The sequence below is a fragment of the Trichosurus vulpecula genome, chromosome 2, assembly GCF_011100635.1.
Source record: "Trichosurus vulpecula isolate mTriVul1 chromosome 2, mTriVul1.pri, whole genome shotgun sequence".
Classification (NCBI taxonomy): domain Eukaryota; kingdom Metazoa; phylum Chordata; class Mammalia; order Diprotodontia; family Phalangeridae; genus Trichosurus; species Trichosurus vulpecula.
The window spans coordinates 451012569-451032742 of record NC_050574.1 but is presented as its reverse complement, the minus strand read 5'-3'; the positions used below and the strand labels follow the sequence as shown (position 1 = coordinate 451032742).

Sequence of the window (20174 nt, the reverse complement as noted above, 5' to 3'; positions counted from 1 at the left end):
ACTCCCTCATTTTGCTAATGTCAAAAATGAGGCTGAGAGGTTAAATAGTATTTTTTTTTTCCACAATAACTTATCAAGAAAATTTTTAGCATTCATTTTCACAAGATTTTGAGTTGCAAATTTTTCTTCCTCTCTCCCTCATGGTCCTCATGAGTTAAAATGCCTCCTTAGACACTAGCTGTGTGACCCTGGGTAAATCACTTAATCTTTTTCCCTCAGCTTCCTTGTCTGTAAAATGCATCAGAGAAGGTAGCACTCTAGTATCTTTGCCAAGAAGACCCCAAATGGGATCACAAAGAGTCAGACTTGGCTGAAATAACTCGACAACAAAAATCATTGTGTATGTTGTTATTTTGTTTCTGCTTTTAATCCTTTTTGCCTCTGTGTAGTACTGTTCCGTTACCCAAATGAACCACAACTTGTTCAGCCATTCCTCTGCTGATGAGCACATACTTTGTTTCCAATACAAATAACGTTCTATGAGTATTTTAGTACACATGGCATCTTTGTTTTCGTCTCTGACTTCCTGTAAAACATAGTAACATAGCAGTTTCAACAGAAAATTTTGCGATGATGGCAGAATAAGGAAGGAAATTACCTGGCCTTTCCAAATTCCCCCACAAACAATTTAAAATAATGCCTCAGAGTGAACTTCGAGTAGCAGAAATAATTCAAAGTTGGGGTAAAGCAGTTGTCCAGCCTAAGACAACTTGGGAGGACACTAGGAAAGACCTGACTTCCTGGGGTGGTTGTCTGGCCTGATTGAAGTACAGGTGCATTCAGGCACATACCACGAAGTCAGCAAACAAGTCCTGAGGGCAGCTGTATAGGGTGGCACCTTCAGCTTCAGGAAGATTTGCCCTATAGACTGTGCCGGGTGTCAGAGGTATGGTCAAGGGAAGATGGCCCTCAGCTGGCATGGGACGTGGGGCCCAGGTACACTGATGAGACATGTTCCCAGGCTGTGGCTGTGGGTGAGGAGAGATTGCTCTCTGGTGAGTGTGTTGCAGAGGGGCAGGGACCTGCTGATTGTGGGTACTTCCAGGAGAGCAGAGTCCCTGGTTTTACTTACAGGGCAGAGGAGTGAACCGAAGCTTGCAGCCACTGGAGGGACCACAGGAAGTAAGAGCATTTGTGGTGATAGCATTGCTGTGGGCCCTGATCCTGGCTCAGAACTTTAAGAAGAACTTAGATCGGGCTTCCAGAGAGAGCACAGAAAACAACAGTTTGAAATATCTAAAGTCTGAGATCCTTTCTTCCACCTAACACAAAATAAATAGCCAAAAAATAAGCTGCTTCAAAGGAAAAAAAAGATAAGTAAGCAAAAGAGAAAGATCTCCAGTCGTAGATAGCTGCTGTGGTGATAGAGAAGAACTGTGTCCAAACCCAGAAGAAAATAGTAAAATTAAAACAGTTAATTTTGATAATAATAATTTTAATAATAAAACAGAAAAATGTCAAATAGCCACAAGTCCAAAAAAAGTTCTTGGAAGAGCTTTAAAATGTGTTTAAAAATCGTAAAGGAGAGGTTGAAGAAATATTAAAAGGGAAGGAGTAATGCAAGAAGTTTTTTTAAAAATAAGAAACGAAAGTCAACCAGTTGGAAAAAGAGATCAGAAAACTTACACAAGAAAATAACTCCTTAAAACTTAGAATTGGGCAAGAGGAAACTAATGATGTCACAAGACACCAAGAAATAATAAAATAAAATCAAAAGAATGAAGGAAAAATAGAAGAAAATGTGAAACATCTCATTGGAAAAACAATTGATCTGGAGAACAGATCAGGGAAAGACAATATAAGAACTGTTGGACTACTTGAAAGTTATGATTGAAAAAAGAGTCTAGATATTCTTCAAGAAATTATTAAGCAAAATTGCAGTAAGTTTTAGAATTAGAATATAAAAATTGAAAAAAATCCACCCATCACCACCTGAAAGAGATGCCAAGAAAAAAACTCACAGGAAACTATAGCTAAGGTTCAAACCTCACAGGGCAAGGAAAAAATTGTACAAACAAGTAGGGGAAAAAATGTAAATACTGTGGAGCTACAATAGGGATAACAAAGATTTAGTAGCTTCTACCTTAGACCAAAGGGCATGGAACATTATATTTCAAAGAACAACCAAGAAAAAACCAGCAAAGTTGAGTGTAATCCTGCAGGGGAAAAAATGGATATTTAATGAATTAAACAAATACTTGTGAGGAAAGACGAGGACTGAATAGAAAATTTGACTTACAAGAATTGGGAGATGCATGAGACAGTAAATATTGAAGACCAACTAGAAGATATTTAATAATATCAAACAGTTTACTTCTTATATGGGAAAAGTTATCTGTGACTCGTATGAATGTTGTAAGAATGTTACAGTGGAGCCAGGGGACAGTGGAGGGCTGGTAGTTTTAGCATCTTATTCTCATCAGAACTGGGTTAAAGAGGGAATAACATACACTTCTAGAAGAGTATAGAAGTCTTCTTAACTTACAAAGAAATAAGAGGGAGAGGGGATGGGATAAGGAAGGGAGTCTTAGAAAGGTGTATCATTTACAAATGAGAGATACACATAAAGTAAAAATAAAGATCTGGAGTATAATTTATTATGCTTCAGCTGATGCAAAAAAAAGCAGGGGTAGGAATCATGATCTCAAAGTTAAAGCTAAAATAGAATTAATTTAAAAAGATAAACAGGGAAACTATATTATGACAAAATATATATAATGAAGTAAATATACTATATCTATGATGAAGTAATATCAATACTAAACCTATATGCATCAAATTACAGAGCATTCAAATTTTTGAAGGAAAAGCTAAGTGAAAATTAGAGGTGGAAATAGATAGCAAAACTTTAATAGTGGGGGACCTCAGTTTTCCTGTCTCAGAGCTAGATAAAGCTGACCAAAAAAATAAATAAGAAAGAAGTCGAGGAATAGAATCTTAGATAAGCTAGATGTGATAGACATCTAGATAGAAATGATTAGGAATAGAAAGGAATATACCTTTTTCTCAGTGGTACCTTGACAAAAAAGTAAAAGTGGTACCTTTACAAAAAAATTGAACATCTATTAGGACGTAAAAACTTTCTATTTAAATGCAGAAAAGCAGAAATATTTAATGCATCTTTTTTTAATCAGAAGGCAATAAAAAATTATGTTTAATAAGGGACCATGGACATAGATTAAAAATTAGAGAGTAAACAAACTAATCTTAAAGAACAAGTGGATTTAAAGAACAAATCATAGAAACAATAAATAATTGTACTGAAGAGAATGACAATAAAGAGACAACATACCAAAACCTATGGGATGTAGCACAAGGAGCAATCAGAGGAAAATTTTTATCTCTAAATGCTTATGTAACTCAAATAGGGAAAGAGCACACCAATGAATTGGGTATGCAATTTTTTAAAACTAGAAAAAGAACAAACTAAAAATCCCCAAACACCAAGTTTGAAATCCTAAAATTCAAAGGTAAAATTAATAAAAATTTAATGTAATAAAAATTGAATTAACTAGTAAAACTAGGAGTTGGTTTTTTTTTAAAAGATAAATAATTTATTTATTTTTAATTTTCCACATTCACTTCTGCAAGATCTGGAGTTTTAAATTTTCTCCCTCTCCCTTTCCTCCCCCCCCCCCCAAGACAGCATGCCATCTGATATAGGCTCTACTTATACATTCATATTAAACATATTTTCACATTAGTCATGATATCAAGAAGAATTAGAACTAATGGGAGGAACCACAAGAAAGAAGAAATAAAAAAACAACAAAAGAAAGAGCAAATAGTATGCTTCTGTCTACATTCAGACTCTAAAGTTCTTTCTCTGGATGTGGATAGCATTTTCCACCGTGAGTATTTTAGAGTTGTCTTAGCTCCTTGCATTCCTTTTTTTTTTTTTTTTAATTTATTTTTAGTTCAACATTCATTTCCACAAGAGTTTGAGTTACAAATTTTCTCCCCATCTCTACCCTCCCCCCCACCCCAAGATGGCATGTATTCTGATTGCCACTTTCCCCAGTCTGCCCTACCTTCTATCACCCAACTCCCCACCCCCACCCCCATCCCCTTTCCCCTTACTTTCTTGTAGGGCAAGATAGATTCCTATACCCTATTGCCTGTATATCTTATTTCCCAGTTGCATGTAAAAAGAATTTTTTAATATTTGTTTTTAGAACTTTGAGTTCCAACTTCTCTCCCTTCTTCCCTCCCCACCCACCTTCCTTGAGAAGGCAAGCAATTCAATATAGGTTATACATGTATTGTTATGCAAAACACTTCCATAATAGTCATGTTGTGAAAGACTATATTTCCCTCCATCCTATCCTGTCCCCCTTTATTCAGCATTCTCCTTTGTTCCTGTTGCTTTTCAAAAGTGTTTCCTTTTGACTACCTCCCCCTCCAATCTTCCCTCCTTCCTATCATTTTCCCCCTCCATCCCTTTCCTCCCTACTTTCCTGTAGGGTAAGATACCCAATTGAGTATGTATGTTATTCCCTCCTCAAGTCAAATCCGATGAGAGCAAGATTCACTCATTCATTCCGTTTCACCTCCCACCTCTTCCCTTTCATTGTAACAGCTTTTTCTTGCAACTTTCACGTGAGACAATTTACCTCATTGTATCTCTCTTTTTTCCCTTCTCCCAATATATTCCTCTCTCACCCCTTAAATTAATTTTTTAGATATCATCCCTTCATATTCAACTCACTATATGTCCTCTGTCTATATATATATATACACACATATATGTGTGTATATATATGTGTGTGTGTGTGTGTGTGTGTGTGTGTGTATGTATGTATGTATGTATATTTCCTTCAACTACCCTAATACTGACAAAGGTCTCATGAGTTGAAAATATCATCTTTCCATGTAGCAATGTAAACAAAACAGTTCAACTTTGATTTCTCTTTCCTGTTTACCTTTTCATGCTTCTCTTGATTCTTGTATTTGAAAGTCAAATTTACTATTCAGCTCTGGTTTTTTCATCACGAATGCTTAAAAGTCTTTTATTTCATTGAAAGTCCATATTTTGCCATGATGTATTATACTGAGTTTTGCTGGGTAGGTGATTCTTGGTTTTAATCCTAGTTCCTTTGACCTCCGGAATATCATATGCCAAATCCTTCGATCTCTTAATGTAGAAGCTGCTAGATCTTGTGTTATCCTGATTATGTTTCCACAATACTCAAATTGTTTCTTTCAGGCTGCTTGCAATATTTTCTCCTTGACCTGGGAACTCTGGAATTTGGTGACAATATTCCTAGGAGTTTTCCTTTTGGCATCTTTTTCAAGAGGCGATTGGTGGATTCTTTCAATTTCTGTTTTACCCTCTGGCTCTAGAATATCAGGGCAGTTTTCCTTGATAATTTCTTGAAGGTGATGTCTAGGTTCTTTTTTTGATCATGGCTTTCAGATAGTCCATTAATTTTTGATTATCTCTCCTGGATCTGTTCTCCAGGTCAGTGGTTTTTCCAGTGAGATATTTCAAATTGTCTTCCATTTTTTCACTTTTTTCGTTCTGTTTCATAATTTTTTGGTTTCTCATAAAGTTACTAGCTTCCACTTGCTCCATTCTAATTTTTAAGGCAATATTTTCTTTAGTAGTCTTTGGGCCTCTTTTTCCATTTGGCTAATTCTGCCTTTTAAGGCATTCTTCTCCTCATTGGCTTTTTGAACCTCTTTTGTCATTTGTGGTTAGTTTATTTTTTAAGGTGTTATTTTCTTCAGTATTTTTTTTTGGGTCTTCTTTAGCAAGTTGTTGACTTGTTTTTCATGATTTTCTTGCATCACTCTCATTTCTCTTCCCAGTTTTTCCTCTACTTCTCTTACTTGCTTTTTCAAATCCTTTTTGAGCTCTTCCATGGTGTGACACCAATTCGTATTTTTCTTGGAGGCTTTTGATGTAGGATCTTTGACTTTGTTGACTTCTCTTGGCTGTATGTGTTGATCTTCTTTGATACCAAAGAAAGAGTCTGTAGTCTGAGTCCTTTTATGCTGCTTGTGCATCTTCCCAACAGAGCTACTTCTCTTCTGCGATGGTATGATACTCCTCTCCTGGCCTGTGCTCTAGTCTGTTGAGTGTAGGCACTCCTTTCTACCGTGTAACTACCAGGAGAACTCCCTCTCCACAGTCACCACAAGCTCTTCCACAACAGTGCTCCTCCTCCCCCAAGGACCTCCAACCAGGACTGCAACCCAGATCCAAGCAGGGCAAAGCAAGAGAACCCTGCCTCAGCACCAGCAAAGAGTTCCCTGCACTCCCACTCTGAGCAACCACTCGATTCCCCCCACTGTCTGTGGGACTGGAGCTCCAGAAGCAGCTTCTGCCGCTGTTGCTGCTACTGCTTCTGCTGCTGCCACTGCAACTACAGCTACAGCTGCAGCCATCTTCACTGCCCCAGGACTGGGGCTGGACTGCGCATTGCTTTCACCCACAACCAACCTGTTCCATTGTCTTTGGCGTTTGTGGGTTGAGAAGTCTGGACGCTGCCACAGCTGCCAGTGATTCAGTGGCTGAGGCCTGCTTCTCCTACAGCCTGGTCTCTTCTAGCTCTGCTCCCAGCATGGTGCAAGAGACCCTTCTCAGCAACCATCCAGGCTGTCTTGGGCTAGAAACTTGTTTCCCTCTGTCATTTCGTGGGTTCTGTAGCTCTAGAATTTGTTTAGAGTCATTTTTCACAAGTATTTGGAGGGATTTGGGGGAGAGCTCAAGCGAGTCCCTGTTTTCATGCTGCCATCTTGGCTCTGCCTCCCCCACTTGGTTTTTGTGAAAAAACAAAATAGATAAATAATTGGTTAATGTGATTTTTTTTAAAAGAAGAAAACCAAATCAGTAGTATCAAAAATTAAAAGGGTGAATATACCACTAATAAAGGTGAAATCAAAACAGTTAGATGTTATTTTGCTCAATTATATGCCAATAAATTAACAAATTAAATGAAACAGCAGATACTTAGAAAAACATAAAACCTATATTAACAGACGAGGAAATAGACTATCTAAATAAATTTATTTTAGAAAAAGAAATTCAACAGGCCATCAATAATCTTCCTAAGAAAAAAGCATCAGGACCAAATGGATTTACAAGTGACTCCTACCAGACATTTAAAGGTCAACTAATTCCATTAATAAATTATTTGTAGTAATATGCAAAGAAGAAATCCTGCCAAACCCCTTTTATGAAATAAATCTGGTGTTGATGATACCTAAGCCAGGAAGAGCAAAAACAGAGAAAATTATAGACCAGTTTCATTAATGAATGTGGATGCAAAAATCCCAAATAAAATACTATCTAGGAGACTACAGCAATATATCACAAAGATTATTCATTGTTGACCAAGTTGGATTTATACCAGGAATGCAGGACTGGTTTAACATAAAGAAAACTCTTAACATAATTAACACAACTTAATAACAAAAATAATATGATTATATCAATAGATGGAGAAAAATCTTTTGACAAAATACAACACTCATTCATATTAAAACACCTGAAAGCATAGGTATAAGTGGATTTTTCCTTATAATGGTAAGAAACATCCACCTAAAACCATCAGCAAGCATTATTTGTGGTGGGGATAATTTAGAAGCCTTCTCACTAAGATCAAGAGTGAAACAAGGATGCCCATTACCACCAATATTATTCAATATTTTGTTAGAAATGCTAGTAGTAGCAATAAGAGAAAAAAGGAATTAATAATGGGCATTGAGGTAATAAAATTATGTCTCTTAGCAGATGATATGATGATATACTTGGAAAATCCTAGAGATTCAACTAAAACAGTTGAAATAATGAATAATTTTAGCAAAGTAGCAGGGTATAAAATAAACCCACATAAATCATTAGCATTTCTATATATCACCAACAAAACCCTGCAAGAAGACGCAACAGGAGATACCTCATTTAAAATAACTGTAGACAGTATAAAATACCTGGGAGTATATTTGCGAAGATGAAACCAGGAACTACATGAACCTAATGATAAAATGTTTTTCTACAAATAAAGTCAGATTTAAATAATCAGGTAAATATTAATTGTGGATGGATGGAGCCAGTACAATAAAAATGACAATTTTATTTAAATCTACTTATTTGATGCCATCACAATTAAATCACCAAAAATTATCTTATTGAGCTAGAAAATGTAAAGGAAGAAGGTTTAGCAGTACCAGATCTTAAACTATATTTTAAGGCAGTAATTATCTGGTATGGGTAAGAAATAGAAAGGTGGATCAGTGGGACAGAGTAGACATACAATACATAGTAATTATGGTAACCTTGTGTTTGACAATCGTAAAAATTTTAGCTTTTAGGAATAAGAATTCACAGTTTAGTAAAGATTTTTTAGGAAAACTAGAAAGCAGTCTCGCAGAAATTGGTCATAGACTAATATTGTACACCATTTACGAAGATAAAGTCAAAGTACATACGTGACCTAGATATAGATGTAAAGGGAGATATAAGAAAATTAGAAGAATATGGAACATATTACCTATCAGACTTACAAGTAGGAGAACTTATTAATAAAAAGAGATAGAGGACATTGTGAGGAGTAAAATGCATAATTTTGATTACATTAAATTTTTTTTGTACTAATAAAACCAATGTAGCCAAGATTACAAAGAAAGCAGAAAATTGGGGGGAGGGGGAAGTTTTATAGACTGTTTCTCAGATAAAGGTCTCATAGCTCAAATATACAGAGAACTTTGTCAGATTTATAAGACCGTGAGTCATTCCCCAGTTGATAAGTGGTCAAAGGATATAAAGATAGTTTTTGAATTAAGAAATCAAATATATACTTACATGAAAAATGCTCCAAATCATTATTGATTAGAGAAATACAAATTAAAACAACTTTAAGATATCTGACACTTATCAGATTAGCTAAAGTGTTAGGAGGGGAAAATCACAAATGTTGGAGAGGATGTGGAAAAATTGGGACACTCATTACACCGTTGGTGAAATTGTACTGATCCAACCATTTTGAAGAGCAACCTGGAATTATGCCCCCAAATTATAAAACTGTATTTGCCTTTGACCCTGCAATACCACTCTTAAGTCTGTTTCCCAAGGTGATCAGGGAAAAAGGAAAAGAACATATATGTTCTAAAATATATGTATAGCAGCTCTCTTTGTGGTGGCGAGGAACTAGAAAGTGAGAACGCCCATCAGTTGGGCAATGGTTAAACAGGTTGTGGTGTATGATTTTGATGGAATGCTTCTGTGCAAAAGAATGAAGAGCAGGTTGATTTTAGAAAAAAACATGGAAAGATTTGCATGAAATAATGGATTGAAGTGAACAAGTCCAAGAGAACGTGGTATGCAGTGACAGCAATATTGTTTGAAGAACAACTGTGAATGGCTAAGTTATTTTGAGTACTACAAGTGCTCAAATCAATTTTGAAGGACCAAGGAAGATCCTATCTACCGCCAGAGAAAGATCTGATAAATAGAAGAGTATGCACAGTATAGTTTTATATACACATACACATACGTACCGTTATGGTGGCCACTAGTGCAGGGTGGAGAGTGAGGAGACAATTTGGAACTTAAAATGTAACCAAAAAAACATAACTTTAAAAAAGTTTCACTTTTTTTTTGCATAATTCCAAAATTTTCCAGAATGATTCGATTAATTCACAGCTCTGCCAACAACAGCGTAGTAGTATAACAGCTTTGCACTGTTCCAGTATTAGCTATTCCCACTTTACGTATTCCCTTCTAATTTGATGGGTTTTAGGCAGTAACTTAAGTGTTTTAATTTACATTTCTCTCTTACTGTGGTTCTTAAAGCTGGCATAATGACTTGATTGATCAAATCAAGAGTACCCTGTGTTTTAGAGTCAATCCCTAGGTTGACTCTTGTTCTCTTTCCACGTTCAGACCTTACAGCTGCTTGTTTTACATGAGTTCAGATGGCTTCGACCCTCTTTCTTTTGACTTAGTTGCTGTTTCTTTGTCCTTTTCCCCTCCCCAACTAATGAATGCTTCCTTTAGATTGGAAGTACATTTATTCCTTTCTTTTCGTTCACACTCAGTGACAAGGGACTGATTTTGATCTTCAGGAAATTTTTGCTGTATGTTATGGTGATTTCAGAAATATCAGCTAATGCACTTGCTTCCAAAAATTTGATGTACGCTGAGGGGTGGGGATTAGCCTTCTCACTTCAGTACTCCCCTCTCCCCTCGCCTTCTTTGTCTGACCCCCTTACTCACCACTTACGGAGGGAACTGGACTTAGTTGTAGAAAAGAATCAATAGGGTAGGAGCAGTGAAGAGGACTGAATTACAGATCATCTCCAGGGGTTATGTTGGGTAAACTCTTGGTCTCTTTTTTTGCAAAAATCTTTGTACATATCGCCAATATACCTGCTGGTTTGAGGTCAGGAAAGCTACACATATTGAAGACAGCAAAGTAAATGGAGCCCTTAAGCTAACTCATTTGATTTCCCCAGAATTTCAGTATTGAAAGAACTTTCAGAAGCCATCCTGGACAATCCATACGCGAACAAAAATTCCCCTTTACAATGTACCCAATAAATGGTCATTGTCCCACATAACCCATTCTTCATTCAGAAGAAAAGAAAGGACTATCCTGGTGAAAGATGCAATGGTTTGTTGAAGATCTGCCTTACACATGGGTGTGAGCTTTTTGTGATCAAGCTCTTACTGTCATCTCCGTTTAATCTTCTAGGTACATGCAAAGCTTCCTTGAACTTTTAGAATATGAAAACAAGAGCCCGGAGGACCCGCAAGTTTTGGATGAGTAAGTAGAACCTTGTATTTACCTGAAAGTAATAATACGGAAACACAAGAATGGGCACATGGAATTTTTGTCTTTAGTGACTGACGTATGTAACCGAAAGGAAAACTTAATTTTTTTCATAGATATTCAGCATTGAGATTTCTTCATTTGAGTTTAAAATTTAGCCAGTACAAAAGAATCATTATAGCAACTCATCTTATGCTTCAGAGTAGAATTAGTATTTGGTATATAATAATAAAAATCGTCAACTGAAATATTTGTCAACTTTGAATTATGGTGCCACCTAGTGGTGGCTATAAAAATGAAGTGTCCAGAGTATGCTGAAAGAAGTTGACTTCTTAGAACTTAATTTAGATGCTTGGTTTTAAAGTCTGTTCTGGTAGAGTGCATTTGCGTGTGGATAGTAGAAGCTCGCCGGTATTCATTGTAATTCCGTAATTGTGTACGGTAGACTTTTTAAAGAAAAAACTGCCCATTTCTTCAGTTAGTTTCTCCTGTCGTGGTTCAGTGCAGCGGAAGGGGTACTACGTTTGAAATTCGTCTGATTTAAGGTTAGTTCTTTCTCTGCTAGTATCTCGTTTTGCCACCCTGGGCTAGTGGCTTCACTTCTTTGGGCTCGAGTTTCCTTAGCTACAGCTGAATGAGGGGACTAGATAGACTTTGTTATCGCCAGGGTCCCTTCTAGCTCAAATGTTCTGCCATATGCTTCTTCATGGTTCCTACTGGTATGTCGTTATGTATAGTTTTCATCTGTTACCAAGGTCGTGGTTTCATTTTGAAGCATAAGCTTGTTTTACGTAGTCATATAATGTGAATTCATTTCGTAGAGTTCGGTAAAGATTGGTAGAAATCTTAGGAGCATAGAAACCTAAAACTTGACCGTTAAAGCTCACCTAGTCAGATCCTCTCACTCTGCGCATGAGGAACTGAAACCCAGAGTTATTAAGTGATTTATCTGACATTACATAGTAAGTGGAAGAATCAGGACTAAAACTAGGATTTACAAACTCCTAGCTCATTTCGTTATAGTGAGTGAGTTAATGAAAGATGTTGGGTCTAAATTCAGGTCGAGTATATTCCTCTTTCTGGCATACGACACTCACTGATTTGTCAGATTTTGTTAGAGAGCCGAATGCTAGTTATTTTCTAATTTATTTATTAATTTTTGCAAGGCCCTTTGACCTTGCTCCTCATTCAAATGCAAAAAATTTAAGGACGTTTCCGTATAATGCTCTCATAAAATATTGGACAGCATATTTAATTTATATCTGTCCTCACAATCCTTAAGTATCTGTGAACCTGACATTTAGTTTGTTTTCAGATTGCAGCCTCCTCTTCCTAAGCTTTGATTTGTTTGGTTTTATGACTTGTGAGTTAAATAGTTGGCTGCAGAGGTGACTGATTTGCTTAGACACAATTATAGACTAAAGTATAACATCGTGTTGAGATTCTTTGCCAACCCTCCTGATGGCTGGGTTTTGTTTTGTTTTGTCTTTTTTGATGAGTCTGTAATCCAGTCTTATTTAGTTGAAGATAAGAATTAGTCCAGAGTACCATTGATAGAACTGTCTTTTCAAACTGTTCTTTGAATTTTTGGTGAGAACTGTACTGAAACCTGGAACTTTAGTTCACAAAGTCTAGGAAAATTTACTTTATCGAAGGTCAAAAATGAATTCAGTAGTTCGATATTTTTAGCATGAGGATCTGTATTACTGGAACATAGTAATATTTCTTTTTCAGTTATCCTGTTGCAAACTGTAGAACAGATTTCAGAATTCATTTAGCAGCAACAGGCGGTGTTGTGGAAAACACAGAAGACTAGCTTGATGATTTTGGCAAGGGGCAACAAGAGGTTGATAAGTAGCGAGATAGAAGACTTTTGCTATGGCTCTGCCAAAGAGAATTTCAGGGAGAATTTTTCTGGAAGTCAACTTAGTACTGAAGTAATGGTACTGAGATTACAGAAGCCTAAAGAATTGCAAAGCATATGTGTATGAAAATAGCTTTGTAACCTGTAGAACTTTGTTATCAAATTATTATTATACCTCGTATTTATATTTCAACATAAAGTTAATTTTAAGGAATAGATGTACACGATTGTGGTGGACTGAACAAACCATCCTGTATTCAAAAGGAAGTAAATGGAAGCAAAAGTTACAGGAGTACTGATTTTGATAATTTATTGCTTGTATAAGTACAACTCTTTTGTCCTGTTGATTCCAGTGTTTTGGTAGGTAACAGGTGTATGTTCCCAATCAATTAATATGCTTCATTTAAAAATAAAGATTATCAGAAGTTTTTCATAGTTAGGTATAGTTTTGGCATTTGTAAATTTGGAAAGTCAGGAGTTATTTGAGATATTTAGTGTTCAAAAACAGATTTAAGGTTATCATGCGGATTGCTTTCCATAGGTTCTTTATGGAAACACATTGTAAGTTTGAAAGATCCTGAAAAATGCTTTTGGGTTGGTAGTATTGGACTATTTGGAACAAATTTTCTGTCTTGAAGAATGATATGATCTGATAAGATGAGAAACCTCTCTGTTATAGTCACTTGCAAATTTAGCATGGAAATATTGAAAAGGTAATATGTTGGGCCACTAAGATAAACCTCATTCATTTATAATAATAATCGACTTCAATTTCTTAATATATTCACAGGTGTGTTACTAAGTCTAGTTCTGTTTGTTACCTTTTGTTCTGTAGCACTATACTCACCGTAATGAGGAAATGAGAGCAGTTGAGGTGTGGAATTGCGAAGGCCTTGGCTCTGAGGAAGCTTCCAGCCTTTTCCCTTCTCCAGAGCTGCTTGTGGTCAGCTCATAGAAACAGAGAATGCTTCTTTGCTGGTGTTTGTTTTTAGGCTGTCCCGTTATACTGCTGTTGCAGAACTGTTTGCCCTTGAAAGAGAGGCAGGGAAACAAGCAAGAGCACAAGGGAGGACCTAGTAAAATCTAAATCTCTTTGCTGCGGACAAATGCAGATTTAGGAGCGTAGTGTTCCTGGGTGGTTTTTCTTCCCATGTATCTATGTTCATGTCCGTATCCGTGTCCCTGGGGGGAGTATTGTACGCTGAGCTATGCTGCTGAACTGTCCAAGAACTTATGCCGAGATAACACAGAAGCTAGCTAGTCAGCATATTTATATACCGTTTTAAGGTTTACAAAACACTATACAAATATTGTCTTATTTCGTCCTCCTACCTCTGTGAGGTGAGTGCTTTTATTATCCCCATTTTTGCCGGTGAGGAAACTGAGGCAAAGAGGTTAAGTGACTTGCCGAGGGTCACACAGCTAGTAGGTATCTGAGCACACATTCAATGCTGCATCCGGCTCTAGTGGTGCAGAATCTTTGTCTTTGACAGCATTTTCAGGCCCTTCTTTCTTTTCTTGGGCGTGTTGTCTTAACACTAGCAATACTGTTCACCAATGTTCAGTTTTCCTTATGCTTTTTCTTCTCCTGGTTGTTGTAAATTTTTAAATTTATTTTTGTAAGGGGTGGGAAGATGAGAAGGTAAATCTGCAACCATCTGGAAGAGGAAAAAAATACAAAATTATTAAGTTATTAGTGTCTTTTGGTTCACATCTCCCCCTCCCCCATGCCTACCTGCTTTACATTTTGTTTCTGGGGGACTTAAAGGTTTATAGTAAGATATTTTTAGTTTTATTAAAATTAGAAGAAATATGGGAAGAAATACCTAAAGAAAGATTTTTGACTTTTAAGACTCTATTAACAAGTCTTTGTTTTATGATAAAACAAAAAAGTCATTTCTTTGAGAATGGTCATCATACAATTTCATAATATATCATATTCATGTTATGTGATAATCTCATCAGTAGTAATAACACTAAAAACTAGGAAATGGTTTGCTGAAGTTTATTTTCAGTTAGTGTTTACATTGTAAACTGTGCTAAACATGGGGGGATACAGAGAAAAAGCACGAGGAAAAAACCAGTTCCTGCCCATAAGGTGTTTACATTCTAATGAGGGAAAGCCACTTATATAAATGAGAACATACCAGCTAAATACTGAGTAAATGATAATAAGCTTAAAGTTCTTATTTTCCTCTGTGCGTATTTGGAAAAAGTGTTTCTGAAGGGAGAAGTACTTAACTAAAAAAGTTCCGCGTAGATTGTGTGAGCGAGCAGGACCGCCTCGTGTATTGCAGTAGACACCTGTCTCTCTAGCACGTGTCCGGCATTTGAATGATGTAAGTCTCCAGACGAGGCCTGTGAGACACGAAGTCTTTGACACCGGCGTACACTAATCAGTTTCTGTCTCTTTTTTCCCTCCCCCGCAGCTTTTTACAAGTCATGGTCAAAGTCAGAAACAGACACAACGATGTGGTTCCTACCATGGCACAAGGGGTGATTGAATACAAGGAGAAGTATGGTTTCGATCCTTTCATTAGCAGTAACATCCAGTATTTTCTGGATCGGTTTTACACCAACCGCATTTCTTTCCGCATGCTCATTAACCAGCACAGTAAGTTGGGGCTTTGTTTTTCTACCCTTAAAAAGACAAGTAGAGTTGTTGCTCCTAAATGCCAAGATGCTGCATTGATTTGAAGTTTCCTTTCCTCACTGATGACTGACTCTAACCTTCCAAGATGAAAAGAAGCCACGTGGCATATTGTGACAGGTTGTAGCTAGATTAACATTCGATATGACTAGTAATTATTAATCCGAGCCACTTGACAGAAAATAGAAGCTGTCCATTTAAAAATGTTAAGTCTAAACCAGAGCTCTTACTGGTGCTTCAAACTAAGAGTAAGGCTAAATAATTTTTTTTCCATTTCAGTACATGGAAGGAGGGATCACAAATTATTTTGAAGGCATTAATAAGCATTCAATTTCATTATCTCTGCCTGCAAATCTTTGTTTTTTGTTGTAGGGTTTGGTATTTTTTATCTATTGTCAGAAGAGATTTTCTCTTTTTCTGGTTTTGCTTTTTGTTTGTTTAAACATGACTTTCCCTTCACCAATTTGAATTTTTGTTGATAGAAGTATTATTTCTAATAGAAGATTTTCCAACCGAGTTTAACCAGTTACAAATAATTCTGTTGCAGTACAATTATGTGTTAGAAAACTGAGTATAGCTACTGCTATTTATTACATCTCAAGATAATGTGCTAAATACACTTCATTATGTGGATATTAGGAGATAGGATTAACACATGCTACGTGGGCTAACCAGATTACTTGGGCCCTTTTACTGTGTGTAATCATTTTGTCTCTGGCAGAAATGATTTGAGAGCAGTGTATCTAAATCCATGTGTGATAAGCTCTGATGTTAGAGTCTGTCAGGGAGGGGAGCCTACTCTCCTTATGAATTTGCTGAGGACTCTTCTTGATCCCAAAGTGGCTTCTTTTGATTCCACTTTTTCCGTTCTTTTAATGGGACATGGAAATTAGTCCTTCATAATATCTTTTATTGCTACTTTCTGTGTTCGTTACGCTTACCTAACTTTTATTGCAAAACAAGACTGAGGTCCTTATCTTTTTTAAACATGTTGTTTCTCAAACAAGTATGTAGTCCTTTAAGGGACTTTCACTTAAGACTTTTTACTGTTAGGGAACTAAACAGGCTTAAAATAATAAATGAAAAGGAAAAATTGTGAAATTATGGCTGAAAAAGCTTAGAGTGGTAGATATACTTGATCTTCATTGAAACATAACTAGCTGTATTAGTTCTCAGCCCTCTTTCACTGATGTACTCTTATTTAGGGAGTTAATGCCAACCTTTCCTATTTTTTCTTTGGAACAATAAACATTTCTTACTCCTTCAGTAATGGATGCTGCTGCTTAATTTAATTCATTTTCCTCCCTTCTGCACAATGCCTTTCAAATGCCATAAATTCTGTCCAAGTGGAAGTACAAAATGAAGGGCCTTGAAATTTTGAGGATACGTAAGATTCATGTTTTTAGTTGGGTTCACCTACCTCTTGCAAGGTCAAAGGTCAGTTCTTCTGACAAGTCACCTTTGTAGTGCTAGCCCACAACCGAGATGCAATCCTGATAGGAGTCAATAGGCTTTAACTAAAAAGAAACTGTTCTTTCACAGATCACAGCCTCTCTCCCAGGCACTTTTGAAGTAACTGTTTTGAAGTAAAATATAGATTCTTGACTCTGGTCACGGAAGGTTTTATAAAGTACTGAATAACTCAATTCGAACTACTAGTCATCAGTGCTGGGAAAAAAAATTCAAGAGCAAACACCTTCCTGATCATTAGCCAGCCACTGTTTTCATAATGAAAGACAGGACATTATTATTTATTTTGCACATGCAATGTTAAATAGCACAGCTAGGTGGTGTGATGGATAGAGTGCTGGGCCTGGAGTAAGGAAGACTCAGACATTACTGGGCGAGTCAGAGTTAACGCTGCTGCCCTCAATTTCCTCCTCCGTAAAAACGAGTTGGAGAAGAAAATGGCAAACTGCTTCATTATCTTTGCCAAGAAAACCCCACGTGGGGCCACAAAGAGTAGGATATAATTGAAACATCGGAAAGACGATGACAATATTGACTATTCTTATTCTCACAGTAACTGGTCCCTTTAGTTTTTAACTATGTATTTATTCCTTTTTTTCTTCCTGTATTTTTCTTGAAATGGCCAGTTACAGGGTTGATTTTTTGTAACTTTTGCATTTTAAGAAGCGTAGGCATTTTGAGTTGTTTTTTTTTTTTAAAATAGTGATATATAAGCTTGTAGATTTAGAGCTGAAAGGGACTTTAGAGACCATTCGCAAAAAACCAAGGCTATTAAAGGCTAAAATGACTTGCCCAGGACCACCTGGTAATTATCTGAGCCAGGATTTTATCCCTCTCCCACCCAGAGAGCTATACTCTGTAACCAAGAATAACAAAGAGGGGGGCGGGGGTAGGGGAAAGCAATTCAGCACAACTAACCAACGTCCCATGTGTCTGAATGTGCACACTGTGGATCCCATCCATCCATAGTAACCCCATCTCCAAAAAGAAGGGAGAAAGGTACATCCATATCTCTCCTTCAGTACCAGGCGTGGTCATTATAATTATACAGTGTTCATAAATTTTGTTTTAACTGGGACATTTTGGTAATGAAGATAGCTAATTATTTTATCTTATAAATGGGTATTGTATGATTGAGAGGAGTGAATATTTTTCAAACTGTATGATTAGCCAAATAAATAATTATAGAGGAAAAAAACTGTATCTCTAGAGAAAAAATACCTTTCTTAGAGGGGGGAGGTGGAGGGAATATTTACAGCTTTTAGTTCATTCTGTTTATTTAGAGAAATATAGTTCTCAGAAAAAATGTAGACTCTGATTATGACATCTTTCTCATAAAATATTCAAGAAACACGTTTATGTTACATGTCATGTATTTGATAAAATTATTCTACATAAATAGAATAAATATAAATCTTCTGAATTATGATGTCTTTTAAAAATAATTAAAAGTGTAAGTTGATTTACAGGAGATTGAAAAAAAAACCACTAATGAAAAACTATACCACTCCAGATTCTTTTCTGGTCTTTCTTACTCGATGTTGTTTATAACTATGTAAAAACTGTGTGTAATACTTTTTAATATTTTATTTCATTTGATGTTATTTCCCATAAACTTTTTCATCTATTGCTATAGTTTATATGGTTGTCATTTTTACTAGCTACTTAGTATTCTGTGCTGATAATATGCTAATTAGTTTTTTACTCTCTCATTGGTCCCACTTTTCATCTATCATAAGACCAGTATGGCTGTTTTTATAGAAATTACTTTTCTTCCATGTGAAGTGTTTCCTGGGAAAGTATTGGTTGGAGGGAAAATTAATGGGCTCAGTGAAATGTCTGGCTTTGGGATTTTTGTTATGCATTGCCAGATGAGTCTCATGTCTTTTTATAAAACGTTTTAGCCAATGTGACATGCAATAATCCTGAAAACTCTATTTATCCCTGTGCAGTGATTTTTTTTTTAAATTAAAATTTTTTTTTTTTGGTCAACAAAAATCTTCCCTCTCCTCCCCATCCTTCAGTGGAAGGGGTCCATTGAGAAAGAAAGAAAAACAAAACCCCTTTTACAAACATGTCTAGTCAAGCAAAACAAATTCCCACTTTGGCCATGTCAAAAAAGAAAAAAGTCTGTATACTCTGCATCTGCCATCCTGGACAACAAGTTTTCAAAATTCTATGTAGTACATTCTAAATATTTAATTCTGGTGTAGGGTGCTGCCTGTGAGTAAGAAAAAAGTAACTTTTAAGTTTTACTGTTTTAATTCATATTGGGGGAATAGAGATTCTGGATTTACTCTTTTAGACAAGACATTTGCAGCAAACAAATTTCACTGATTTTAACTGCCTTGCCGTTAATAATACTATCTCTTAGCTTTGGTCTCCTCTCTTGTAAACTTTTGCTTTGAGTTTGTTGGTAGCTATTATCAGTTCTGCTCATATATGTGGACCCTTAACTGCATGGAGAATCTTTTAAGAAATTTGCTATCATACATTTCTCTGTTTAGCTATTCATTCTAGATGTATATTTACTAATCTTTACTTCTTTCCCTTTAAGCACTTCTGTTTGGTGATGACCCTAATCCTGCCCATCCTAAACACATTGGGAGTATTGATCCCACCTGTAATGTAGCCGATGTAGTGAAAGGTAAGGAGACTAAATAAATATTCTTGTCTGAAAGGCGTAATGAAGTTTGTTCTTTTACTTGAGATATCATGGACTTCTGAACTTCGGACTCCATCCCAGATATATAGTTAAAGTGTGAGTTCTGCCTAGTTATCAGGGCACCTGGGGAACAAACCATTTAATCCCTAATCATTTTTCCCTTCTGAAAAATGAGGTTATCCTAGTTATGTAAAGGGGACTGGGTTGGGGAGGGGTGATCCCACAAAAACAGGTGCTCAGTAAGTATGTGTTTCTTCAAATTAATAAACTGTCAACTTTGCTTTTGCTGAGTAGCATCACATTTTCAAATAGGTTAGGTTTGCATTCAAAGAAATCAAAAAGCCTGGGTAAGTTAGGGTTCAGAAAATGAAATTCTTTAATTTCTCTTTTCTAGGCTTTGGTTTTCTTTATCTCTGGAAAGAAAGGATTCGATTAAATAGTCTTTCTAGCTCTACAACATGTAAACAAAAATATACAAGGCAGAGTATATGCAGGATAAGTAGGAAGTAATAGAGGGAAGGCACTGGAATTAAGAGGGATTGGGAAAGGTTTTTTGTTGAAGGTGGGATTTTAGTTGGGACTTGAAGGAAGCCAGAGAGGTCAGTAATTGGAGTGGAGGAGGGAGAGCATTGTAGGCACAGGAGATAGCTAAAGAAAATACTCAGAGCCAAGCCAAGCCAAGCCATGGAGTGCTTTATAACAATTAGGAGGCTAGTGTCACTGGATTGAAGAGCGTATGTTGGAAGCTGA

The 20174-nt window shown here is 36.4% G+C and overlaps 1 protein-coding gene across 2 annotated transcripts in view; it reads left to right on the top strand.

Moving 5' to 3' along the window:
• Positions 1-20174, top strand: part of PDK3 (pyruvate dehydrogenase kinase 3) — a 120831-nt gene that overhangs the window by 56475 nt on the left and 44182 nt on the right. For both annotated transcript variants that reach the window (XM_036745279.1, XM_036745280.1), the window contains exons 3-5: positions 10698-10769; positions 15069-15253; positions 19317-19406. In XM_036745279.1, the coding sequence (XP_036601174.1) occupies positions 10698-10769; positions 15069-15253; positions 19317-19406 (347 nt within the window). The remainder of the gene's footprint in view (positions 1-10697; positions 10770-15068; positions 15254-19316; positions 19407-20174) is intronic.